At 41.4% G+C, this 27,390-nt stretch overlaps 2 protein-coding genes across 4 annotated transcripts in view; one reads left to right on the forward strand and one right to left on the reverse strand.

Annotated features, from left to right (window-relative positions):
• Positions 1-15,991, forward strand: part of Asap (ArfGAP domain of ASAP) — a 31,078-nt gene extending 15,087 nt beyond the window's left edge. Inside the window, exons 3-17 of one of the 3 annotated variants that reach the window (XM_070655522.1) lie at positions 2,712-2,857; positions 3,822-4,076; positions 4,513-4,598; positions 4,908-5,064; positions 5,450-5,714; positions 5,884-6,111; positions 6,583-6,805; positions 6,905-7,085; positions 7,178-7,453; positions 7,598-7,717; positions 7,807-8,017; positions 8,208-8,489; positions 8,584-8,747; positions 9,623-9,691; positions 11,193-15,991. In XM_070655522.1, the coding sequence (XP_070511623.1) occupies positions 2,712-2,857; positions 3,822-4,076; positions 4,513-4,598; positions 4,908-5,064; positions 5,450-5,714; positions 5,884-6,111; positions 6,583-6,805; positions 6,905-7,085; positions 7,178-7,453; positions 7,598-7,717; positions 7,807-8,017; positions 8,208-8,489; positions 8,584-8,747; positions 9,623-9,691; positions 11,193-11,408 (2,879 nt within the window). In that variant the 3' untranslated portion in view covers positions 11,409-15,991. The remainder of the gene's footprint in view (positions 1-2,711; positions 2,858-3,821; positions 4,077-4,512; positions 4,599-4,907; positions 5,065-5,449; positions 5,715-5,883; positions 6,112-6,582; positions 6,806-6,904; positions 7,086-7,177; positions 7,454-7,597; positions 7,718-7,806; positions 8,018-8,207; positions 8,490-8,583; positions 8,748-9,622; positions 9,692-11,192) is intronic. The other 2 variants (XM_070655524.1, XM_070655523.1) reach the window with 2 other exon arrangements.
• A 284-nt stretch (positions 15,992-16,275) lies between these two features.
• On the reverse strand, positions 16,276-26,853 carry Smg (sterile alpha motif domain containing protein 4 smaug). Its single transcript, XM_070655525.1, has 9 exons — positions 26,706-26,853; positions 24,553-24,876; positions 24,153-24,471; positions 23,835-24,076; positions 23,649-23,759; positions 23,159-23,533; positions 22,883-23,042; positions 22,479-22,743; positions 16,276-22,402 (listed from the first exon to the last, which is right to left on the reverse strand). The coding sequence occupies exons 2-9, from the start codon at positions 24,764-24,766 to the stop codon at positions 22,235-22,237; spliced, it is 1,854 nt and encodes a 617-aa protein (XP_070511626.1). The 5' UTR covers positions 24,767-24,876; positions 26,706-26,853; the 3' UTR covers positions 16,276-22,234.
• Between the last annotated feature and the right edge of the window lie 537 nt (positions 26,854-27,390).

Consider the following 27,390-nt stretch of genomic DNA (forward strand, 5'->3'; position numbering starts at 1 on the left):
TCATTAGCTCGTAATCACGGGAAATCTGCCCTACGCTAATTGTCACCTTATCTACCTCATATCACGTTGCTTATCTCTATTAAGATCGTTATTACGATCCGCTAAAAATAAATCGCTAAGTACTTGCGGCCAACGTGGAACAGAACGAGCCAAGCGGCGGCAGCGAATAATTTATAAACATTTATCTCTTTACAATTCCGTCATAATTACAATAAAATAATTTAAAACGAAAACCGCGATCGTTATTTATCTCTGCGATAAAATCTCTGTAACAAAACGTTTACCTCCTTGTCTAAAAATGCCTCGACAGGATTAACGAAGCGTCGAAAATGTCACTGGTACCAGTTTCCGTAACTATCGCGTGACATCGAATCGCAATCGAAGCGCCAATGTATTTAAACGTTCGCGTTTGTGCGACCGCGTGGCTCCTCTTTTTTTATTTTTACGAGTCCAGACGGGGTTTCTCGGGCTATTTGCCACTTTTCAATCGACCCCTGAAAATCGCGACGCCACCTCGTATCGGGCCGGCCGTCATTGTTTCCGCGTCCGGGTCACAATGGGCCACTTTTCTCCCGATATCGTTCCGGCACGTTGTCCGATTCCGCCTCTCCGCGCGGGTTTTTTTTTTTTCTCCCCCTGTCCGTTACCCGTCCTTTCTCTCCTCCAATCTGGTTCTTTCTCCTCCGCTACCTGACGATAGACAGGATGTATCGCTCCGTGTACCCCGGGCGCGAATCGTATGCCGTGACGCGCGCGTTGTCCCTTGGAGACAATGGGTCTCCCCGGGAGCACTCGCGCGCCCCAATATTCTCGGAACTTTCGAGCGGATGCGCCTCTCCGACGGAGCGGGCAAACTTTTATTAGGCAACGAATAACAAAATCCACGGCCGACGTATCGCCCGTGGATTTTAAAACAGGCGAAGCCAATATGGAGCTTCCGCGCTCGCGACAAAAAGGGACCTTTTTATCCCCGCGTAATGCCGCTGAAAGTTTCGAGCTAGTCCTCTCGCCTGTTGATCTACTCTTCTGTACGAGGCTCGCGTTGTAGCCGATGAATTGAACACCACTTCGCGACACAGGGACAATACCTTTTATTCTCTCCTACCGCCCGTACTTTGGTGCATCCTGTTGAGAAGTTTCCCCTCGACTAATGAAATTTCTCCCGGGAGGAAGGACGCGGTCCCTTCGGTCGAGCGATAAACGCCTTTCGACGTTCCTCAGAGTCAATCAGATTGCAGTTTTCGCCAATGGAGCTAGAGCGCGGTCGGATATTGAATGAGAAAAAAAAAAGGAGAAAAAAGAAAAAGGAAAGTTTTGGTACAAATTGGATGGGAAATTGAAGCATCGAGACACAGCCGGAACAATGGATTTGACGACTTTGAAAACGAGCAATGGCATTATTCTGATTATTAAATACAGAAGAACGTCTTAGAATATTGAAATAAAACGTAACTAGATAGAAGTCTTAAAAAAAAAAAATAAAAAGTATCTCAAAAAAGAAAGAACTGCTGCACTAGTTCAAAGTACAAGAATAAAGAAGAATTATTTTGCTGCAAACTCGTGGAGTATTAAAAATCGTAAGCGAGTTTCCGTTAAAAAAAAAAATATACGATATCCGTAAAAAAAAGAGGAGCAAGGAAAAATAAACGGAAGCCATTCTCTTTCGAACCGGGCGCGAAACGTTTTTATTTTCACTTGCTCGAGCGAGATTCCATGTTATCAGCCGCACGCTTATATACGAGAGCCGATATCGGTCGAGAAACTTTGCAGGAAGTTGGAAGAGGAAAGACAAGAGAAACAAACGTGGTCACCTGGTAAGACAAGAGTAAAAAGAAGCAAAAAGAAAAAAAAAAAATAAAAGGAAGCGACAGAAAAAATTGGAAAGCGAGTCAGTCCTTCCTGTGCCTCGAGATTGCGACCGGGAAATTCGGGAAAGAGGAAGGAAAAAAAAAAAGAAGCCTTGGCAACGTTTGGGCTTAAACGAGAGATCAGCATTTATCGGCGAGAATACGTTCCACATTAGCGTGGCGTTCACCTTGCCAAGGCTGTGCCTTGTAATTCGAGACGTACAAGCGGAGAATGTAGGAATCTCCGCGCAGTATGTAACGTCTTATATCCAGTCGGAAAGGGTTAAATTACTCGTCCCCTTTTCTCTCTTTTCCCTCTTCCTTACTTTATTTATTTATTTATTTTTTATTCCCCTTCGCTCGTATCGGCGAACGCTCGCAGAATGCCGCCGCGGATAAAAAGTCCCGGGCTAGCCGAGGAATTAATTGCGAACGCGGGCGTTTAATAGTTTCAACTCGGCGGCGGCTTAATCCTGACGGCCTAGCTCGCACGTACGTTTGCCGGTGAATTAATATTCAGCGCGATTCGCGCGTAGGAAATTTATGAGCCGTGCGATTTCGACTGGGCGGATGGCGCCGTTGCGATTTAATAAATAACAAGCCGCGGTTACGCGCGAAAGGAAAAATTTTCCGTCTCGTTAAAATTGCTGGGAGACAATCGCGGCCTGTCACGGCCTTCGATCCACTCGTCGCGGTCGTATATTTAAATCCGTGACGTCAGCGGCGAAGTTACCCGCCGAAAGTTTAAGCGCACTGTTCGAAACGTGGGAAACTAATTTACTCGCGGCGAACGGCGATTGCGTGGCCTACGTGGATTTAATAAATGAATTAAATTGACTCGACCCTTGTGCTTTATTTCCGCAGCTCATGTGGACAACGAGGTGTACTTAGGAAGAGCCCTGGAGAGACTCGGCGACGCCGCTCTGAAGGAGCAGGAGCCGGACATAGGTGCGGCGTTTCTGAAATTCGCGGTGGTCACGAAAGAATTGAGCGCCCTCATGAAGACCCTGGTACGTGCCGAGCCCAACGAGCGAAATATGTGTCAATATATGTAGATCACGGAACATGCCGTGTCTCCGTTTCGACGACGGCGACGATTTTTGCAGCGCGCTAAATTACACCGCCTCTCGTTTTAATCACTCCGCGTGGCGACGGCTATCGCCGGTTACCCGTAATAAACTTCTTGAGCACCGCCAGCATGCGCCGATGGCACTTTCACCCGGTGCATCTACTTTTACAATTCATCGCGGATATATTAAACCGACGGCCGCAAACGCGTCCTCGATGCGCCGTGCACGCGTCATTGGAAAAATCTCTTCACGGTCCAGCGTCACCGACGGCAACGACCTGTGCGGCGTCGTGCTTTCTTTCCGCGTTTAGCCTACGCGGGGAATAGAATTTCTAAGGTGGAAAACGATCAATATGTAAACGGACGGATGTCCCGGCGACGCGCGACGAAATACAATTTCGCGGCCCGTGATTGCCAGAACTGCCAATCGCGCGAGACTTTCACGATTAGGGATTACAGATTGAAAAAAAAAAATGCACACCATTGTCGAATAAAAAGACATTTCCGTGAAAAAAAAAAAGAATAAGGAAAAATTTTTTTATATTTCTTTTTTTTATATTCTTTTCTCAGTTCGAGTGCCGTCCGACGGACCAGTTGCTTCGATAAACAGATAAAATATTGCACTTTAGCCAATCGGAAATAGCTCGTGCTGCTTCGCGAAGATAAGGAGCGCTAATATTTTTACGTTTGTATCTAATAGATACCGGAGCGTGTACCGCGTCGATATTTTTTCCCCCGCAACAAAAAAAAATAAAAAAATGAATAGCTATCGTTAGCCACCACGGATGCTGCGCGACAGTAAAATTTAATTTTCTGGTCGTCGCTGTACCAACAATCACAATATCGCGCTTCATAATTTAATTAACAGAACATCTATCAATTATCTATTTTGCGACTCCACCCAGATGCAGAACATCAACAACATCGTGATGTTCCCGTTGGACTCGGTGCTGAAGGGTGACCTGAGGGGCGTTAAGGGCGACTTGAAGAGGCCCTTCGAGAAGGCGTGGAAGGACTACGAGGCGAAGTACGCGAAAATCGAAAAGGAGAAGAAGCAGCACGCGAAGGAGGCCGGTTTGATTCGCACCGAGGTCACACCCGCCGAGATCGCGGACGAGATGGAGAAGGAGCGACGGCTGTTTCAGTTGCAAATGTGCGAGGTGAGAGCGGCGCGGATACCGAATCGCGAGGTACATGTAACTTATACCGATAACATCACGCCCAAGCGAGAGGCGTGCGGCCGCTATCGATACGCGTTATCGGTACACTATACGCGCGCATCGATATCGGCCTTTTCAGACCCCGGCATGCGTCAGTTACAAAAGGCTGTCGTCCAGCTGGAGAGCTCTGTTTACACTTCGCATTCCGCACCACCCCTTCGGCACACGACGACTCATCTTCTCCACCTGGCGAATTAACATGCGAGACGCGCGCTTCGTCCCGGGGACGATTAAAATAATTCAGCTACCTTCGCGCGCGTTACATCTATCCATAACGTGTAATTCCGAAAAGTCTTTCGACGCCGTTAAGTGGCGAGAGCTGAACAAGCGCCGGCTGAGAGACCGTCGATTATTGACGATGTGCATTTGCTTACAGTATCTGATCAAAGTGAACGAGATCAAAACGAAGAAGGGTATCGAGTTGTTGCAGCATCTAGTCGAATATTATCACGCACAAACGAAGTGAGTATGAACGCAATTGGTTCTGCTGATTAACGTGGCATTAAATTAATTGCATAAAAAAAAAAAAGAAATTTATTCTAGACTCGAAGCGCGTGCCGATTTTTAAAACGTTATCGTTATCGTTTAAACGCAAAAGGTTTTTTACTTTACTGAACGAAAAGCGTTTACTCGAATTAATATATAGACTTGCGCAAAGTGTATTTTCCTTCCAAGATAATATACTTTAATTTACGTGAAATGTAGCTAGAACTGGAGAACGTTCGAAGTGGTCGATTCACTTTTCTAACGTCCTTACGTTTGGGAATTCAGTTACTTTCAGGACGGCTTGAAGACCATCGAGCACTTCGGCTCGTACGTGGCCGACCTGAGCGTAAAGTTGCAAAAAATCAGACAGACGCAGGACGAGGAGCGGAGACGACTAACGGAACTCAGGAGCCTTCTTAGAAGCTCCGGATGTGACAAAGAAGTAAGTTCCTCGTAATTGAAATTTTTTTTTTCTTAAAAATCAGCTTGTCACAGAAAACGAAAGATTTTAATAAGCTACGATTAACGTCGTTGTTTCTTTCTATTATTTAAAGAAAAATATATATATCTTTTTTTTTTTTTTATTTTACCTTATACTTTCTTATTTCCGTTTAATCTACTTAATGCAGAATCAAATATCAAACTTAGCCGGCATCTTTATCTCAGACTTATTCGACTCGCACTCAAGAGCCCTGTCGCTTTTGAATTATCTCGGTCATTCTCCTATCGCGCTTTATATCCCGCCTTATATTGCGCTTTATATCGCGCTTTAAATTGTGAGCATCGCCGTACATAAATCTCAAGCCGTAAATCCTGCGCGATTGCAGCTGAACGCGAACGCGAACGCGGGGTATTCGCTGCACCAGCTGCAGGGCGACAAGCAGCACGGCGTCACGCGCTCCGGTCACCTGCTGAAGAAGAGCGAGGGCAAGATGCGGCGGGTCTGGCAGAAGAGGAGGTGCGCCGTGCAGGCGGAGGGCTATCTCGATATCTGCCACGCGGACGAGAACAAGCCGCCCACCAGGGTGAACCTATTGACCTGCCAGATTAAGTTGGTACCGGACGACAAGCGGGGCTTCGATCTCATAAGCTGTAAGTAACACGTTGCGCCTGATAAAGAGCTGCCTTTGGCTCGCGGATAGGTGCGGCGTATATATTTCACGAAATTGCAAAATACGTTTATCTATTTAGTTATGACAAGCCGTAACGTCGTTTTCATAATGAACGGGCGGCGCGCTAATGCCATTGTTCCGATTCGCAGACAATAGAACGTACCACTTCCAAGCGGAGGACGAGGCGGATCAGCGCGCGTGGATGTCGGTTCTCGTAAACTGCAAGGAACGCGCCCTGCTACGAGCGTTCGACGCGAGCGGCAAGGCGGAGGCCGGCACCGGCAATCCCAGCCTCGTGGAATTGCAACAGGCAGTTATACGATGCGTTATGCGACTACCCGGAAACGATCAGTGCTGTGATTGCTCCTCGCAGAACGGTAATATGAACGCCGTGGATCGTTCAGCGGCCGGCCGGCCGGCTTTTCCCCTGACGCGTGCCAAATCCGTCTGTTATACTTGGCGGATGACTAAACGATTTCCATCAGATTGGTACTTACGGGATAGGAATCCGGATTATATTTACGTTAAATTACGGAGTTCTCTATCGAAATTTATATTGGGATTTATGTTTTTTTTATTATTAGACGGACGCATTTAATTTAATCTGGCGATACGTGATATAATTTGTCTCTCATCGAATTAATAAGAAGCATCGTAGCAAGTCAATTGACTTGAGACTTCTGGAGAAGTCACCGAAAATGTGTTTATGTCGATCGAGTCGCGTGAATGCTCGTCGGTTCGCCGGCCGTGCATTGTCGCGGACAAAACCTGAAACGGCGGCTTTTACTCGTGCCCCATTTCTCGCCGGAGCACTTTGTTATCGAACGACAACTCTGCTTCCTTTTCAGACGCCACGTGGCTGTCGACGAACTTCGGTATAATAGTCTGCATAGAGTGCAGTGGCATCCACCGGGACTTGGGCGTGCACATATCGCGAATACAATCCTTGACGCTGGATAACGTCGGCACCGCTCAGTTATTGCTAGCAAGGCACATGACGAATCAGGCGTTCAATGAAGTGATGGAAGCGACACTGCGACACAATCTCAAGCCGTCACCGACGTCGACGATGTAAGCGATCGGTTATCTAATAATTTCTAATTAATCTCTTAAATATCCTTGTATCCCCATTTTGTTCCCTGTTTCTACATTTACTTTTCACTCATTTAGGGAAGAAAGGTACGAGTTTATACGCGCCAAATACGTGGACAAGAGATACGTTATGAATACGTGCGCGGATGAGCGCGATCTCCTTTCCGATCTGGAGCACGCCGTTAACAATCGCGACCTGCAGCAGCTTCTGCAGGTTTACGCCGAAAACGTGGACCTGGCCGCGCCCCTACCGACATCGGTAAGGCCCCGTGACTATTTTATTAACGTACAAGAAAGTTAATTTATAAAGAAAATGCAGGCACGAGTTATTACTATCGATGTCTGTTTCAGGACGTAAATGAAACTGCGTTACACTTGGCTATTTTACGCGAAATGGGTAGTAGCCTGCACATCGTGGACTTTCTGGTACAAAATATGCCGAGCGGCGGTATCGACAAGACGACTATTGACGGGGAAACTGCACTACATCTTTCCGCGCGGCACGACAGAGCGGAAGCGATGAAGCTGCTTCTACGAGCGGGCGCGGACCCTTCGCAACGAAACAAGCAGGATAAGACACCACTAGATATTGCACAGGAAATGGGACATCACACTTGTAAAGAATTGGTAATTGAACCGAGTGTTATATAATTTTCGCGATAAGCATTAGCTTATATTTTATTATTACTTAATTTTATTATTTAAAGTGAATTTTAATAATGAAGTTTTCCCGTAACTCTTTGTAATTTTTATTCAATTAACAACTTTTAGCTGAGCCACGCTCTTCAGAGGCAAAAAACTTTATTCGACAACGTTAATATCGACTGGAATCTTTCTCACGACGAGGGTTCCACGGACTTCTCCGACGACGAAACGATAATAGAAGATAGAGTAAGTTTACGTGTAAATCCCAGATTATATAAATTTATTCTATATCATGCCCGGGTAACTGTATTCATAAATACGCATTTTTATTATAGAATGGATGTCTGACGCCTGAGAAAAAGTCACGTAGCAGGCCACCGTCGTACGCCGGAGGTGGCGGGACGGGATCGGGCGACTCACCTGTGACATTGCGCAGTCGAAGCAGCACTTGCGACAGCTTGCAAAGCGGATCATCCCCGAGCGCTTCGACGAACCGTCAACAAATGCCTCCGCCACCACCGCCGCAAGGAAGAAAACCTGTAGCTGGTATGGCAGCCTCCGCGAAAAACTATGTTGAATCGTTTAAGGACACTTGCAAAATTTACCGAAAGCTATTCCCTCTTATAGCTTAACAAATTTTAGTTTATTTTACAAACGGGTACTTTCCGCGTTGCATGATAATTTTGACAAGACCGTTTCAAGTATAGTATGGCATTGTACGATCGTTTTTGCACAGTGCCCACTCCCATGGCGCCAGACATCTCAATGAACATCCACGGCTCGTTAAAGAAGCGGGTCGCGCCGCCGCCGCCGCCCGGAGGAAATTCCAGCGTTCTGCCGTCGTCGCACTACGGTACGCTACCTACGTCGGCCACGTTGGCTACGTCGACGCACAGTCGTACGACCAGCGAGCCAATTTTAGCCGGCTACACTTTACACACTCTACCGCATACGTTGAATACACTAAATAGCCAACATCATAAGAGATCACCGAGTGGCGACTCGTCAACCGGACACGGTACATTCGATAAATAAATTCGCAGGAGAAGCTCCGACGTTCTGATTGCCGCGCCGATTTTTATCTTATTTCTTTCTTTTCTATTTGCGCTTAGGTATGGACAAAATGAACAGCTCGACGCTGCAAAGGCCCCGAAACCCACCGCCCCCGGCTCCATCCGGTGTCACGACTAGGCTAAGCAACGGACGCAGCAGCGAATCCCTGAGTTCTATGTGTTCGGATCATGGTCTTAGCAACCCTATTCCGCCGCCGCGAAAGGTAAGGTGCATTTTGTACATTGTTTTAAACGGAGTTCTGAGATTTCGTAGAGAATTGGGAAGGACGTTGCTTTTATTTCGAAGAAGTTTATTTACTTATCGTTTTAAAAAATTATCCTAAATCAATCTTCTGGTTTCTGGGTGGAACGGAGCCGCCATTGAACGAAGCAATTATTTGCTGAAATCGATATTTAATTACCTATGTATTATATTATTTAATGAATTTAATTATTCTTCAGTGTTCTCACATCTTCACCTATTTGCGCACAAATTTCGATCGGATGGTTATCATTGTTATACTAACACAGTAGAGGAAAAATATCTAATCAGGTTGTGCCATTTTGTTCTCCTTCGTAGTATAGTTTATTCGTGGGGGCTTGAGCATTTTGCATTATTAACCACGTCACGCACATCAACCCTATTACACTTTATAATATTTTTAATACTAAAATATATAATATTATTTTTGTAAATTTAATTTTATCTATTAATTGTCAGTCTAATGCATTACAAAATTTTATTACCATTGTGTCATTTCAGCCATTGTTCATTCATGATCATTTCGCGCTATAATAATAATTTTTACTCAACAAACCTCATTAAATAATATTCTCTAAAAAGAAATAATTAATAAAGTCATTATTGTAGCTATCTCTACCGATTAATTTTTATTACGTATTAGAGAAAATTATTCGAGTATTCAAAGCATAAGAGAATATTTTGCGAGAAGTTATCGCGAGTTAATTAGCCATTTGGCGCGAGCTAGTCCGAATTAAATCTATATGCCACGTGAACTTATGGTGTGTGGATATGTAGAGAATGCATGCATTTCAAGACGAGTGCTTTACGGTTTGTCATTAACCATTGTTGGTACAGCGAAGGGACCGGTCCAGGCTAGAGAGCTACGCCGAGGAGCCTTCATCTTTGCTCCCAAATCTGAATCTGGTAAACATCAGCCATCCCACATTACAGCATGTTACACTTGAAATCACTTGTAAACGCGAATATTACTTTATTTATATCTGAGTAAGAATAGTTTCGTGTATTACTAATTATAACGCAAAGTTTGTGGCATCTAATTAAGCTGTGCTCTGTGCTATATATGTATATTAGAAAGACGATTTTTTTATAGAGAACGATTGCGTACTATCGTTATTTCGCAGTAACCAATCTGTAAGACAAAGTACCTACTTTTCTCACTTTGTTCATCAACGAGACTTTCAAGTGTAGCAATGTTTTGCATGCTCAGACGTGCTGTTCGTATCATCGTCTATGCCGTTCACATTTGAGGGTCTAAGGCTTCTGAAAACTTGTCGCAATATGTAGAATTGTGACGTCGAAAGCGAAAATTTACTGAAGATTCTTACACGCCAATGTTTAATAAAAAGACATTGGATGAAAACGTAATGGCAAGTGTGTCAAGGCAATGTAGAATTTTTGAAAAATGTTTTTTCTTTTTTTATTTGACAATGACGTGCAAGAACTTAGTCAGCTGAGATCTGCTTCTGACGTCATGATTCAAAATTGCTGTGGCAAGTAGCCAGGAGTTTTAAATATATTATTTTGACGTCAAATCATTTAAATTTCGTTGTTTTTTAAATCGTGATTAAATTTTTTTTTCTTTTTTACAACCGATTAATATAAATCTTTTGCAAGATACTTCATAAATGGACATCTTTAATGTGAAACATGTTGATTTATATTCTAATAACATATCTTTGATCGTTTATTAATTCCCATCTAGACTGTTAATCTACGTGTGACTTTTTCTTTCGCAAAAACATTTCAACGAATCGTTCTTATGGCTAATATTTTAAAAGACTAATAAAAAAAGAAATGTAATTGTAAATATTGATCCCCGCATGGGTTTTTCCCGAGTGGATTAATGTTTGATCGCATTATGCTACGTTTTCCAACACTTGTGAGATATTTCCCCGCTAAACTCTCTTACTCTAAATTATTCAGACATTAAAAGGCATGATATTGGTGTTTCATATTGGAAATTCTAGTAGCAGATTCTCCCACGTTTTATATTACATATTAAAATATATCTTTGAAAATAAATATCTTATTTATATTTAAATAAAACTTATTTTTTCCTAAATACTTGTTCTTATTATACAATATTATATAATTAATTTTTGCATTTTTTTTTTCTTTTTTTCTTTTGACCTTTTTCAGAAATAAAATATAATACAATGAATTGTCAGTTTATTAATTAATTAATTAAGACCTTTCACTGCTCGCTGAACTCATAACGATTCCTTTAGAATTTCCAATATTCTCTCAGCCTCTGGAGAGCAACTAAACTTCTCAAGCTTGTCGCTCCGTGACGAGGTAGTACAAGCGGCAAAAAAAAGTGCCTGCTTCTGCCAGATGGCTGAAACATGCACACGCGTTACGGCATTTGTCGGTTCTACGACTAACTCTTTTCTTTATTCTCCAGCCGACGTCGTCGACTTTGAGCGGACTACGACGCTGCCGAGCCCTGTACGATTGCGAGGCCGACAACGAGGACGAGCTGTCGTTTCGCGAGGGTGAGGTCATCATCGTAACGAACGAACAAACCGACGACGACAACTGGATGGAAGGCGCCCTGGAAAGGGCGCCGGAACGCCGGGGCATGTTCCCTATCAGCTTCGTACACATGCTGCAAGATTAACATTCGGTAAGCCTGAACTCGTTGGCTAGCGTCACCAGCACTGCCAGCTCGATGAGCGTCGCCAGCCTAGGCCGCAGAAACTGGCTGAGGAAGCCGAAGGAATGAAGCTACAAACCACCTATCCGTCGTTTCAACAGAACAATTATGAACAAGTCTAAAAAGGGGTTTGGAATGCCGGCAAAGCGCCATTACAGACTGAGGAGTCCAATCCGCATCTTGATTCTCTTATTTTTTACGTTACTAGGAAATATATTTAGTACGTGTAAAGAATGTGGTGCGAAGAGTGAAATGAGCAAAGCCAAGTTGAGAAATTTTGCATTCGTATAAATGCTGTTAAAACATTGAATAGAATAGTAATATAAATCACTTTCTTCATCAAAATTTATTCGAAAGCATGGCACAAGTGTCTACTCTGTGATTGAATTCTTATTCTTTTTATAAAGAAAGTAAATTAATTTATCTCTAAGAAGCAGTGAATTATGTTGTATTGAAATTATATAATTAAAATGTACAAGACAATACGCGTAGCAGATTTATTGTTACTGCTATAAATTAAATTATTAGCAATTTTAATTAACTCTTTCGTCACGGATAATGTTGCGTCGCAATATCAGAGACTTTATATATATACAATGGGTTTTAAGATAAGATGACAAAGTAAACTACAGTTTAATTTTTTGAAAAAAAATAATTAGAGACCTCGACGATTTTGCATTAGACTGTAATTACTGTATACGCCATGGATTGTTAACAACGTGCTTACTGAAAAAACGACGTTTAGCCGAGTATTAGTGTCTTACGCCGGATGACAATCATACCGAAGCTATCGAAAGGCATTTGAGTACAGTCGATAACGGGATACTTAGAATTTTGTCTCGTCATCCGGGCATGTAGCGAGGTTTATCTTTTCTCGTGGGTGAGATTCTCGGTTTTTCGGAAACGCGGAGAGGACAAAAAGCTGATTGTACAAACGCCGCGATGTCGAAACTCGCGGATCTCCGGTGTTTGTTCGAACAATGTTGCATCTGAAGAGTTTATATGATAGAGAAATCTTATATCTATTCGTCTAGCTCGTATTATATACAGCACGCAATTGTTTGCATTGTAATCTAGTTGCGAGATTAAAATCCGGCTAACAAAGTATAACGTCGTGAACGACGGCGAAGGTACGTCGCGCGTCACAACCGGCCGACCTGAAGGCTCTCGAATACGATTGGAATTGAATATCATTCTAGATATCGCAGGAACGCGACGCTAAAAAAAATGTGATACATATTTCAGAGTAGATGATTAATATTGCAAAGTAACACATCTGTGAACAAATTATGAGAACATTTTTCAAATAATTAACGTAGAGATAAAATAGATTTTATCCGATACATTGGCTTATATGAAAAAACGCTCGAAAAAAAAGAAAAAAAAAAGAAAAAAAAATACATAAAAGATCTATTAACAGAGAAAATCTAATAGTAAATATATAATAATAAAAAAAAAATTATGAGTAGCTTAAAGAAGTATAAAGGAGATTCTTGAATGCGGATTAGAAGGGTATGAGCTTCTAACGAATATATTAATGTTTAGAAAGTCCTACGTAACTCCGGCAGTTGCGCCGGAAGAAGGTATGCACGGTTTTGGTGTCTCGCCGTTTGTACGTTCTATTGATTTGGCGCATATTTCTTTTCTCTATACTGCCAATAACGGATCGATTTAACGTAGAGATAGGCAAAACTCGCGGTATATAGAATTGTACTTATGTACCGCATTTAGCCGAAGGTGTCAACTCTAAGTCTAGGATAAATACTGTTAAACGTATTCTTCGTACGGAGCGAACAAATTTCAAAATCAAACGACTCACTTTCGGCGTGAAATGTGAGAGTGCGTGAATGCGAAACGTAATGTTTAACGATGCGGCGATAATAATTAAAAAAAAAAAAAATTAGCGTAAGGGGAAGAGCCGGGAGTAAGCGGTTGGTGGTCGGCCAACGATGTTGCGTAGAAGTATTATTAGCGTACTCAATTTGAGAAGGACATTATACGTTTGACTGTATACATTTTTTCCTTCTGTAATGCCATACTACATGTTAGTCGATCCTCAAATAGAATACTGGGCTCGAAACCGATTATTTAGCCGCCAAGCGTGCTACTGAACGTAACGAAGACGTGTAATGCGACGCGACAGGCCAGGGGTACTTCGTGTTGCGCTGCGTTATTCATATTCTATTTGAATGTACGAAACCAAAGAGGATTTTGCAAAAGGGAGGAGAGAGCCGTCGGGAACGGAACGTTTGCGGAATCATTTTAGCCCACCAGCGTCTTGGCAGTAAAAACCGTTTTCCGAATTGAAAGCGAAAGCGATTATTAATAGCGTGATTGTGTGCGGCTGCTGATCGCTAAAATGACTCCACAAATCGCTATGCAGGCTAATCGGCGTGTGTTTCTCGTGATACGCGGATCGTTCCGATCGCACAGACCGTCACTTGGATAGCGTAAACGGTTACTGAAACTGTACTGTTTTCCTTAACTCCGTACTGTACTAGAGATTAAGATTAAAATTGAATTAGAATTTAACTAATTAAAACTTCAATCTCATTTAGATCTTAATTTCTAGTGTGATACGGGTCTTACGATTATTATAAAGCTGTGTATATAGACGAAAAGTATAGAGTATATCGCTGCTAATTATTAGCTGTGACGTCATCTTCTAAATGTAATTGTTCAAAACGCTTAACACACGTACTTCTTCATCCAAAAACGTTGCAGGAGTTTCGAGCATTTCCCGATTTTGTTTTATTTGTAAAAGTAAAAATATTCATATCACATTATTTATATGTAGACATATATACATATATTCCTTTCGAAAGGGTTTAATTGTCAAATTCTCGTTTTTATTGCATCTTATTATTTTTGTATGTACAAAAATAATTAATTTCTTTTTATCGATGTAGTCTTTAAAGAGTCTTTAAAGAGTTCATAGCTCGCAACAAAATAGTATTTTAAAAAAATGTAGAAAAGAAAATGGGAAATGCTAAAGTGTACCGTTACCGGAAGCAATCTTTTCATAAAGACGTTTACTTTTATGAGAACATTGTTCCGCTTTAAAAAGAAAAGAATATATTTACCTTGTTACTACTTAAAAAAAAAAAGAAATAAATAAACCTAACTTAAAAATAATATGAAGTAAGATATACAAGAGTGCGTCTTCGGTATTTACTGCAAGTGCTGAAAATCTATGTAATACGAACTACAACGTTTTAGTACCGACAGTGAGAATCGAAACGTAATTATAGACAAAATATGAAATTTCTAATTCGAACCTAAGTTTAGAATTTTTCAGCGGGAGGCACACTCTTTAACGTTATTGTTCTCTTTTGATTGTCTTCGAAAAATCTATACCCGACGATACTTACGTAGCAGTAACATCGACACTAACGCCCAGTCGAGTTATCACGTTTAGGCAAGATAAGATCGATGTCTTTAAAACTGTCAAAAATTCTTAAGAAAATCTCGAACATGTAATCATTCAATTTTTTAATGAGTTCAATGCATACCAACTCATCCGCTGTGCATACACCTAACATTTGTTTAATTATTTTTTTTATTTTCTTTCTTAAAAAAGGTAATTTTGTACGGTAGAATTTAAACGTTATTCGTATGCGTGATGAAGAGAGGAAGTGAGATAAAAGTCGATGTTTATATTATATTGAGCATATATATTAAAATACGATCTAAATTTTAAGTATGTGGATATTGTCTATTTAACTGTACGATTTAAGCGACGATTGATCCTTTGCATTTCACACTTAAGAGTAGTCGTTAAGTAGGCCGTAAGTATTTATTATTATTTTGTAGCGACGTCGTATATTTAGGCGGAATGCGTGAATGTATAGAAAATAAAAGGTTGTTTAAATGTTTGGTACGAACAGCAAAGTAAAAGTGCTTAAGCTGAGGTTGTATTGATGCTGTGATTAATTAAATTATCTTCTTTTATTAGAGTTCAGTCTTTAATGAACATATTTTATTAACATTAATTTTTAATCATAAAAAGAAATTAATAAAAATGTAAAGAAATGCCCAAAATTTCAGCAAGGCACTTAAATTATTTCTGTTAAATAAATAAAAAAAAAGGGCAACAAGACTTTAATTTATCAAAGCTGCCAGTACAACTTGAGGCAAGATAATGGGTGTGAGCCCCTTTTATATTTAAGGGATTCAGGGCGAATTGTTTTGTACTCGTATCCGATATTTCAACAACCTTACATCGATTGTGAGAAGATACATTAATATATTACATACCTTACGTGTGTACGTAGAGCCATTCCGTTAGAGATGGTGGGTGAAGAACGATGAAACGACGACGAAGGCAGGTCGATCGGACAGTCACACGATTCTAGATCCGGCGTATGCACTTGTCGCCGGCACAGGTCTAAACATTTCTATATTACACGAAACGATGACATTGTATCGACGTTTAATAATATCTTTCACCGTTAAAACTGTGCACACGTTTCCCGAACGGGACGCGACTTCAGAAATGTAATAAAAGAAGAAAATAAATGCTGTTTAGAGAACTATATAAAATCATACACATTTCTTTTCATTTCTATACCGTTATTTCCTCTAAAAAAAAAATAAATAAAATATACTCACTTAAATGTGACTGTAAAAAATATTCAGATTAAATACCCTAAGTCTTTAATTTTTAAGTCTTAAACCGAAAATTTATGCTGAAGATTAAATCGAATTAATAGAAAAGAAAACTAGACACTATGTTTCACTGGCTTAAATACAACACCGTGAATTCTTAGACCTCTTTTAGTGCAAGCAACACTTAGATTAACTTCGAATGACGTCGACCGTACGCAACGTATGCGTATGAAAAATCTTTTATTGAAAAATGTTTTTTCACGCTACAACGTCAGTGTACCCTCGTCTATGTAACTTTTTATAACAGTACAAAAATTGCATTTTTTACAAGTTGCCCAGCTTACTTATGTGACTAAGGTATCCCAGTTAGCAATCTGACGAAAGGGTCTTATTACGACTTATCTAATATTATCCAGAGAAGCTGCGGCAAAACGTGAACACTAGTACTCTTCGGCGGGAGGTGCGTGATCTCCGCGTACAAGAAAAAATAAAAAAAAAGAATTGCGTTTCGCGTCGCTCTTTCCGGGTCCGCCTGTCGTCCTTTCTCTAAAAAAGTAAATCAGTCGCTACACGACACAGTCGACCCTACACTTAATATTCAACTTCGGATCTAATCGCTGAACTTTGCTATCTGGGTCTCATAAACATTCTTCAGCCGGAAACTCGCATTGTCCTGTTCTCAAAGTCGCGATCAGGGAAAATCATTCCAACAGTCTATAATACTACTGTTACAATCAGTAGCGCAGTTTTCAAGCAGTCAATGATCGTTGCAAGCACCCGGCCAAAGAGCAACTCGTGAACTTTTTTCCTCTAGTACGTGCTACATTCGTCTATCCTGAACCAAAAAGTTAACGAGCGGATAATAGAACGCGGTGGAGCGTGGTACATTTTATCCGCTATCCGAAGCCAAAGGATAGCCGGACAACCCGATATGAACGTAACGAGTCAAACAAATAAAATGTGCGCACGCGTATGTGCATATCAAGGGGATTGCAAACTGGAAAATCGTCACAGTTCAAACCTTGAATTATTAATATTTACATGCCAATAGAATTAGTTAACGTTGAGACCAGCTAGATTTTTCCATCAATTTTATTATTTTTTTTAAGTACGGACTATAAAATGGAAAAAACTTTTCTATTACCTTCTCGCGGCTGGTAACTGTAATCGATTTTTGCATTTTTTAGATAGAAAATGCACCCGCATTTTGCATTAATAACATCTATCTTATATTGAAAGGTAACTGCCTTTCCTTCGCGATTGCTCAAAGAGTTTGTTCCTAAATATAGGATACATATTCTGTGATTTTCCAATTTGCGATCGAACGTCTCAGTACAAACATCTTGTCGAATTGCTTATCCGCTCGTTTTCGCTCGTTCGCGCGCATTATCAGCCTTTGTGCAACCGGAAATCGTGGAAAACCGCCGCCTACGATTAATTCTTAACGAGACAGGCGTCAACTTGGACCTAGTTTACACCGGGTACTAACACTAGCGCACTAACACTACACTCATATTAAAATCACTTAATACGCACAGTATAAACACTATGAGATTACTTCTTTAGCACGCTCTGGCCTAATTTTCTAATCGCGAGCGTCAGACCGAGTTGGTACGCGTATCAGAAAATTTTAGCGCGTCGCAAACACTTATTCTGTTTAGTTCGCTTTTCGATTTTACTAAATAAGACATTTTTCTTATATTAAGAAAAAGAATCTGACTAATTCGTACGTACAATGAGAGGCAGATACGACATTAGCCGCGACGAAGGCGGTTAGCGTACGACATTATCGTGATGCACGTGGATCCTCGCGCGAAACCCGCAGTTAACATACCGCGAAACGTCAACCGCTGAGAACCACCGAGAACTGAGGGAGAACAGTCCCATTTTCATCCCCCGTCTTCGCGATCACCGCCCTTTAGGCCCGGCTTGGGGAGGGGCGATCAAGAAGAGAGAGGGAAGAAGCAGTGGGGGTGTTCTCTCCCTTAATTCTCGGTGATTCTCAGCGGCGAGCGCTTCGCGATATATTAACTATGGATTTCGTGCGGATCGACGCACATCACGATAATCATACACCAACCGCCTTCGTCGCGGCAAATGCTATATCTGCCTCTCAATGTACACCCAACTACAATTTTATAGCTATTCAAAGAAGTATAGTTGACTCTATAAACTCTGGTTGGGTTCCAAGATAACCAGATTCTTTCTCAGGGTGACTTCTCGTTGCATTAAACATTTCGAAGAAGATATAAATATTACAATATGGTCTACATCATCTTCCATTATTTTCGCAATCGGTAGGAAAGTCGAAGAATATAAACTGTACATCGTTTAGATAAAGAAACTTAACTTAGCCCGGGGCTGAAAGAAAAATGTAGTTTCTTTTTAGCTTTAACTGTTACTTTACGATACTTTCAACGAATAAATACAATCGACTCGACTATTGCATTACTGGATATGGTGGAGTCAACTGTATTTTACAGTTAAAAATATCGTATAATTACAGCCAGGGCTACATTTATCTCCCAGCGGAATTCAACGCAGATCGGTGTAAACGGAGACGCGTCAAGTGTTCAGTCTGCATTGATTTGATACGCGTACCAGCCAGTTTAACGGTGTGAACTAGGTTCTTCAACAAAAATCATGCGGTACTAAGTACATGCGCTGTTCTTAATTACAAACGAATAACGACGTCGGATTAAAGGTCAATCGACGATAAGTTAACGTCGGCGGCGGTTCCAATTCTCGGCTCGACTTCTTTTCCCCCGTCTTTCCCCCTCCCCTGCCCCCCGTCACTCTTTCAACGCTGATTGCTATATGTATATGCGGATAAAATCTCTTCGCATCCTTTATCGTAGTTCAGGTCCTGCCTTCATCAGTTAGAGATTAGATGCTGCGCTTCGATTAAATGAAATATATAAGTAGTAATTCTACGCTGAATGAAATTCCTGATGTCGCTTAGGAGCAGTCTTTGAGCTTTTTCACATGTATTCACGCTCGGATCGCTTTACTTATTGCGTGTACGGTGTAACGAGTGTGAATGTATGCGCTGTAAAACGAATCACATGTAAATCGCCGACTGCGACAACGTAGACTTTGCACCGTAAACGTTAAGCGAGCTTATACAAACAATAGTTATAAGAATTATATTGTTGGCTACGCAATTGCAAAAATTCGTGCAACTCTGCACACAATTCTTATAAAATTACACGAGTTCTTTTAATATTCGCGCGTTTAATGATCAAGTTCTTACAGCTATTATTTCTTTTCTAAAGTCCGTTTTGGACCGTAAAATTAATTTTAGATTAATTATATTTGAGTAATTTACATGTAACTGTTTTTACAGCGCGCGTATGTGTATATACATGCGCACATGTACATGCATACGTGTAAAACGTGAAAGAATTGTGTGTGTTTCGTATGTACGTCTTTCTCTCTCTCGCAAGTGTATCCTTATATAATCCTGGTAATGCGTGTGTGTAGATTTAATGTACAATTAATTAACTATACAGGTTAACTGGTAGAAATTAGAAACGTATCGTTTGACTAGCTTTTGATCATCTCTCTTGGGAATTCATGGGAGTTTCATCCTTCGCAATGTATACGTATATATATATACGCATTACACGTAATACGCATATATGTATATATGTATGTAATGTATAACTGATCGGATGTGGGGTTTTCGCACCACTGCTTGGTCGCCGCTGGTCGAGCAGAAGTTACCCGCGGTGTGCGAAACGAAACGGTAGTGATTAAGTATGGTCATCCATTCGCGGAGCGTGTTACGATTATTGTTAGTTGAATACAGACATTTCGCAGTTATACTCAGAGCAGGATACTCCTGGATTCGAGAAACCACCGCGCGATCTTACACGTATTTACCCTCTAATAGATTATAATTGTTACATTAATAGCTAATATAAAATACGCTAATTAACTAATTTTATCTTCGCCAATCCCGATACTCTCCCGCACATTTTTTCGTCTTAAATCTCTTTCGCTCTTACTTTCTCTCGCTCGCGCGCTCGCTAAATTCCTAATTATTTTGACAAGTTCTTCCATCTTTCGCAGTCTTCTCCAATTATTCTATTCACGCGCGCACAGGAACCCGCGCGAACGGAAGGGACAGTGAAGCTGATCCGGGTAGTCTAAATCGGCGGGCTGAGGCGCGTGAATTATTCAGTCTTTCGTTATATATATAATATATCTTATTAATTTTTTTTTCTTTTTTTCTTTTTCTTTTTACTTCGGTTATTACTCGCCTAGCGTTATGCGACCTTTTTTAATAAATTCAATATTTCTGCTTGCACGAAAAAAATATTATGCTACGTTACTCGCGACGCTACTCCAACGCATGCTAAATAGATTAGATATACAATGTATGCTTATAATTTAAAGCCACAGATTTCGATGTCGCGCCGTTTACGCACGGCGCTAGTCTAACCCTCCCTCGAATTTCGCTGCTACTTTATAATATCAAATTTTCTACACGTCATACCTTTGCTCATTCCTCTCCACGTAAGGCCTTTAATATCCGTTATTGTATGTTTGCTCGCGCTTGCAGCTTATCACCTCGTAGAAACGTGAAACGAAGAGAGAGAGGAATAAAAATATACAGACGTAACAATGGGATGAAATCCGTTGAGCAAATTAAAAGTCACGAGATCTGTGCGCAAACTACAAAGCATACACGCCGCTATAAATGGCTTCTCGACGCAGTTGAGAGATTGGGGGCTCCCGACCGCTCGCCGCGGATTTTCTTTTTAACCGTGACATCAGAGGCGAAACGCCAACCGCCGAAATTTCTTGCACGCGATTTTCGTGAAAAATAAAAACAAAAAAAAAACAACACTTTAAATCGCTGCAGCAGAGTCGTGAAAAATACCGGAAACAAATCTCTTCCCTCGACAGTTAATAAACAATCATAAAATGAACGCAGTTGCGCGAACACAAGTAGCATGCGGTTTAAGGACTCCGGGAGTAGGTAGAAAACGTGCCTTCCACGTATTCCTTAGTTCTCGGTATATTTCAGAAGTGTGCTAAAGCGATCTGAAATGTGTATTCATTCAAATATCTCGACGGCGGCGCGCAAGAATTTTCAGCAATCTTTCGCGTTTGACGTCGCAGTTTAACATGTCACGGAGTTCGGGACCCTTCGGTATTAACTTATATAACAAAGCGGCAATCGTTTAAGTATACTCATTCCCTAGACGGAGTACAGTAATAGTTAAGAGCGATAGTAATCGTAGTGAGAGCGATAGTGGAAATAGGTAGCAATAGGGATAGTAAGAATATTAGAGTAAGAGCAATAGGAGCGCTAGTAGTAGTGATGTTGATAGTAATAGTAGTAAAAATATATATATAATATTAATAATAATATAGTAATAATAATAAAAAGAAGTAAAATCAGTCAAGTTATTAAAAATGAATTACAATTACGTTGCTATAACGTCTCCGTAGCGCTTAAAATCAGACGAATTCCATTTCGTAACATGGATAACACAAAAAAAAATAATATTGCAGAACATCGCGTGGTGATGTAACGTCACTTTTTTTCCCATCCTTCTTTCCTCGTATTTTATATGATTTAAAATTCCGTCCTTCCTTTCTGCTCCGTAAAATTCTATCATACGCGTGCGTGTGTATAATATATACTTCCTCTTATATAATATCTTTATATATACGGCTGCAGTAAACGATCGAGGAAAGAATCTATCTTTCTAATAGCATTTGGCTTGCCAAATTCTATGAATTAAATAATACAATTGCATAAGATATAGTAAAACATAATTTGCATGTGTACAAGTGTGGTCTAAATGTTGTTCAATCTTTGAAGAAAAACTTATCATGTCTTAGCAATGTCGCACGTATCGGACATTTGTCTTTCCATTTGGTAGGAATATTAAAGCATAAGTATATTCGTGAGTGTACACGCAGCTATTTGCACACAAAAAAAAAATATACGGATGCGTTCCATTGCGGTATCACTTCGAAACGCAATGACTCAAATTACTGTTTGCCAAAACACGAGTGAGCGCGAGATAGAGATAACTCGCACTTTGGCGAACAAAAAAACCTTTTTCTCCCCCCCCCCCTGGCTTTCGAGACTGAAAACTCGAAAATAAGAGTGTTAAAAGAGAGACTCACAACATCAAATCCCAGAACGTGTACGTGGAAGATTAGGCCTCGCCAAAACCGCCGATCGCTTGCTCAGTCATTCTCAAGCAAAGGGACTCCAGGCGAGAGTTGATTTCCGGTTCCGTTGTCTCGTTCGCTCCATTGGCAGAGCGTCCCACAAAATGATCACGCGGTGCGCTATACGCACGCTGCAGTGTTTTCTGTAATTGCTGGAATATAAAATCAATGTCGTTGTGTCAATAATCTATTTTAAAATTAAAATTAAATTAATTGATTGCCCTTTACCTGCAGACTTGACTCTTGTAAGCTCGGTCTTTTCTCGGCTGCATGTACCGCGCGCAAGTTATTCGTATTCATGTTATTCATGTTCTGATTATGATTCTGATTATTTTGTAGATACGGGGTGGATATACTGTTCCTATGTGAAGCAATCATAAACTGGTTGTGAGTGTGAGTATTATGAATATGATTCAAATTCAAACTTGGCTTCCTGTTGTGCTGCTGCGGATTTCCATATCTCCTATTATTATATCCGTAGTTATGCTGCCATCTAAAATATCACGAATTTATCGATTGGTTTCTCAAAATTACTAGGTGTATACATACAAATTCGTATATACATTTTGTTTTAATATATAATTTTTTTTAAAGAGGTTTTATATTAAAAACGTATGTTTCATTCAGCTTACTTTGGAGTCGGTCGCGGATTGCCAAGTCTACTACGCCACTGCTGTACCTTTTCCTTCTGATTCGGGGTAAAGCAATCGTGTTGCAATACTTTTTCCAAAATGTTGACATAGGCGCATAAGATACCATCTTCGACGCTTTCCAAAGCTAATCTACTACACACTAGGGAGAAGAATCGTATATGATTTTTTTTTTTTTTTTAAATTGTTTTAATAAAATTTTAAAACTCCTTCGATTCCAGTAATAAAAAATTTTTACGAAATAAAATTCAGACTTACATTTTCCAAGCACTTTTGTAAACTGTGCGGGAATATCTTGTGGATCGCTCTCTTGACTGGGCTTCATAGGAGTGGCCAGAATTGTTTTTAGTTCCTCCATCGTGTTAATGAGCAATGACGGACCTTGCGAGAATGAAGTGTTTTGCATACCATCGCGGGCACTGGGTTGCACCAGACCTTTTTCTAAATTTACAAGCGTGTTGTATCGCTGCTGCAACTTAGCAATGGATAGTGCCAGCTTGTGCCTAGCACCTTTCGTAACTCCTTGCTCTGCTAATTGATCTTCTGTTAATTGTAACATATCCTCATAACTCATGGTAGCAAATAAATAACTGTACTTATGAAGACGTAATGTTTTAAGCCATAATTGAACATCTGAAAGAAAAAAATTACAATTAGATACCGATAACTTTAAAAGATTTAATTAATACTGTAAATAAATAAAGACTTATAAAATACAATTTATTATTAAAATCGCATTAAAATTTACCTCTCATGCCACTAGCGAGCGAACGATTCGAAGCATCATCCAAACGGCTTTCGCTACCGCTACTCGCGCAAGAACTCTGTGGACTTAGTGGACCCAAACCAATAATATTGCCTGCACAAATGTGAATAATTTAAACCGTGTAAACGCAATTAATTTATTTGTACATAAAGTAGTAATGAAAATTACTGGTGTGATCTCCAGAAACACTAAAGCTGCGCGGCTTGTGTCTGGATGAAGCGTTCGTGTTATTGGTACGGTCGACAATCTCGAGATGATGCGGCGGGGCTACCGGTGGCGTCAAGCTGTTTGAACGACGTTGACGATTAACGGACGCGGGAAAATGCATGTTAAACATAGTGTTCGGGGTTGTGCTGAACAAGTTGGACTGATCATTGTGTTTCGAAATTCTTTGCCATGGACTTTCCCATCTTAAAAAGATAAATAAATAAAACTTTAGAGGCCTGTATAAAATTTACGATTGCGCGTTATTGCAAGTCGATTCACCTCATTGAGCTATTTGAGTAATCGTCAAAGTTGGTAACGGGCGGTGTACTGCTAATGCGATCTTCCAGAGTGTGCAGCCACTGAGATAAGAGCCGTCTATCTTGGGTGGTTATAGCTGGATGTATCAAAGTGTAGCTTAACAATTGCTGCGTCTTTTCTGCGTACTGTCCCGTGCTCACGCAATGGTTCACCAGTTCCGGTATTGCTACCAGATAGCTCTTTTTGCATTCCACATTCCCGGGCTTGAGCAGAGGCAGATGCGTCAAGAGTTGATTAATCGCAATTTCTGTTGATTCCGACGTCAATGAGTTTATGTAATCTGCGTGATAAGAAGTATATTTTATTATTGGCATTTAAAATATATCAATATGCGTACGATGCGATTGAGCAATGTAATTACTTGGATTGTTGGCGTTTATTTCCTTGGTATCGAGTTCCGCCACTGAGTGCAAAGAGTGTTCTATCGCCTGTGAGAGAAACCTCGCCTGTACCGCGGGTATATTACGTAGCAACGCGTAAAGAACGACCGTCTGTTCGCACTCGTTCCATTGGGAGAACACGCGAGTGAGCTCGCCTACTTGTTCGTCAAAGGGAATACCGGATGACCACTTCATTTTGGATCCTCGAAAAACTTTTCTTCCAAGTAGTGTTCCAATCGCCACCTCAAGCCAAACGCACAGCAGTCGTACTCACAGCCTTTAAGTAGCTGATGAATGCCAGTAATCTGCAGTGATAATAATTACAGCCCTAATATTAGCTTTACTCAACGCTTGTAAAAATCATTTAAAAATAAGATAAGATTTAAGCGTAAATTTCGAAGACAATTTGTACAAATACAGATATTATTTTTTTATTTTACAATCTATGAAATAAAAAAAAAGCCGAATTTTTTAATATCTTTAAAATATTATAATATTACTATTAAATTTAATAATACATAATAATATATTTTCGAAGACATACAAGTTCCAGCTATTTCACAAGAACCGATATACAACTTCTATATGTACAAGTCGCAATCAAATTTGTGTTTTGAAGCTGAATTTATTTTGAGTAGCGAGCAAATTGAGCGTTCATAGCAAATACTTCGTTTTGAAAATAACGGTCAACATAATAAAATTTAATTGCTCGAGTATCATTACTGACTTACATATTGCATTTCGTAAACTAAAATAAAAATGTTACATTAATAATTCATAAAACAGAAACATTACTTTTCCACTTTTTTTCAAATATATATATTTGACTTTTTATTTATTTCTTAGAAGTGAAAAATATTCACGAACGCTATTTAGACGATACGTTTCGACGAACGTTTTGTATTCCGTGAAATGTTTCGGGAATAAACGGAGCATGAACGTTGACGCTGATCCTTCGAACGATTCGAGTCCACAGGCTGTTTTCGCGAAATGTAAATGTAACGTTATCGAAATGACTCCGATACGATTTTGCCTAATCACAATCCCGGATAATTGCGATCATTGGAAAAGTGGGTTCGACTCGCTTTCAACTCTATGCGGACGCGTTCTTTTCGCACGGCGACGCCGGACGTCGTTGCACACGCAATTTCACGGCATTGACGACGAGCGTTCGTTGTCGCGCGACGCATTGTCCGGGAGTCTCGGGGCCACCTCGCCGTCTCTGACTCGTCGAAATTAAGGAACGTGGGCGCGACGCTGGACATAACCTCAAAACCCGCCCGCACACGCCAGTAAGAAAATTCCTTGAGGTCAAGTTTGTTTACCTCGCGCGCGGGAATGCGTGCGTATTTATAGCCTTTCCTGCCGCGATCTGTTCGGCGGTGCAATGGCATCGCGCGCGCGAGACATCGGGCGGGGGGGAGAAGGAGGCGGAAAGAGACGGGCGGCGGAGGTAAGGGGGACGAGCGGCGCTGCACGAGAGGGACAGCCGATAAAATGTCTCCCGTACGTACTTTTTTTCCCCCCCGTCGGAAAGCGTCGGCGTCCCGCCCGGAGAGCAAGCTCCCGCGGCTCTCGCAGAAAACTCGCGTCCTCGGCGACGGTCTTCAGCTCGCCCTTGTCAACGTCGCGCGCGCCGCCGCGCATACACACGTACGCGGACGTGCGTGTCGTGCGTTCGACGTCACAAGTAAAACCAGCGCGCGAGAGAGAAAGAGAGAGAGAGAGAGAGAGTGAGAGAGTGAGAGAAAGAAAGGGGGGAAGAGAAACGGAGGAAAACCGGTAGCGAAGATAGAGAAAGATGCACGGTGATGCGACGTATACACGCTGATGGGGGAGGGAAGGGGAGGGAGGCGGAGGCGAAGAACGAAGAGATGAAAACAAGGGAGGTCGGAAGAGATTTCCCGGCCGGAAGCGCTCTAAAGATATCGAGCCGTTGAACCTCGACGACGCCGCCACGCCACCAGGGACGCGTCGCTCCTCGGCGACGGCGATCCGCCGCTCATTTCAAGCGGCAGCTCGTCGGCGCGCCGACGTCGTCGAGCAGGCACGACCTCTCCTCACCTCCCCTCGTCCTCTTCGCCGCGACTCTTCCCGCAGCCGAGGATTCGGAGAGTGTATTCCAAATAGTTACCGCGAAAGTGGACCGATGTGGGACGACTTCCGGATGGCACGCGCTCCTTCCTCTCCGGTTCGGCGGCAGCGGTGGCGCACAGTTTACAGCATTTTACCTCGGTACCCGAACGGGAGAAGCATCCATCCACCATGCGGCGCGATGGGACTACGTGACCACACTGCTTGGCCGCGGCGATCGCCTGAGATACGTCATCGTCCGCATGGGTGCGCTCGCGGCGCAACGCCGACCGTTGATTGGCTGTACGACCGGCAGGCGGTGGCCGTGTCGACCAATCGCCATGTGTCCGCGGGCGCGGTTCGTTTGTCCGACGGGGTGCGTCGACCGCAACTTTGCTTCGAATGAGCTAGCTCTGCTTATCTCCGCTCTTACAACGATGTGTTAGTTTCGCTATAATTAAATTAATTAAAAAAAAATTAAAGTTAATAAATTTCAAAATTAATCGCAGCAACAAAATGTATCAATAAAGATAAATTAAAGTACAGTTCGACAAATTTTTGTAGAAAATCGAATGTAACAAATAGAAAAACCTGTATTAATCGCGTTGAAATTTATCGGTACGGAAATATCGTTCGTCCTCCGATTATCTGCTAATTGGGCAAACAAATCGACGCAATAGAAAGAATTTTGTCACCAAAACAATTTCTACATCGTCGTTTATCGCGGCCTTATCTCCTGATTTTAA

Source organism: Cardiocondyla obscurior, linkage group LG04, assembly GCF_019399895.1.
Source record: "Cardiocondyla obscurior isolate alpha-2009 linkage group LG04, Cobs3.1, whole genome shotgun sequence".
NCBI classification, from domain to species: domain Eukaryota; kingdom Metazoa; phylum Arthropoda; class Insecta; order Hymenoptera; family Formicidae; genus Cardiocondyla; species Cardiocondyla obscurior.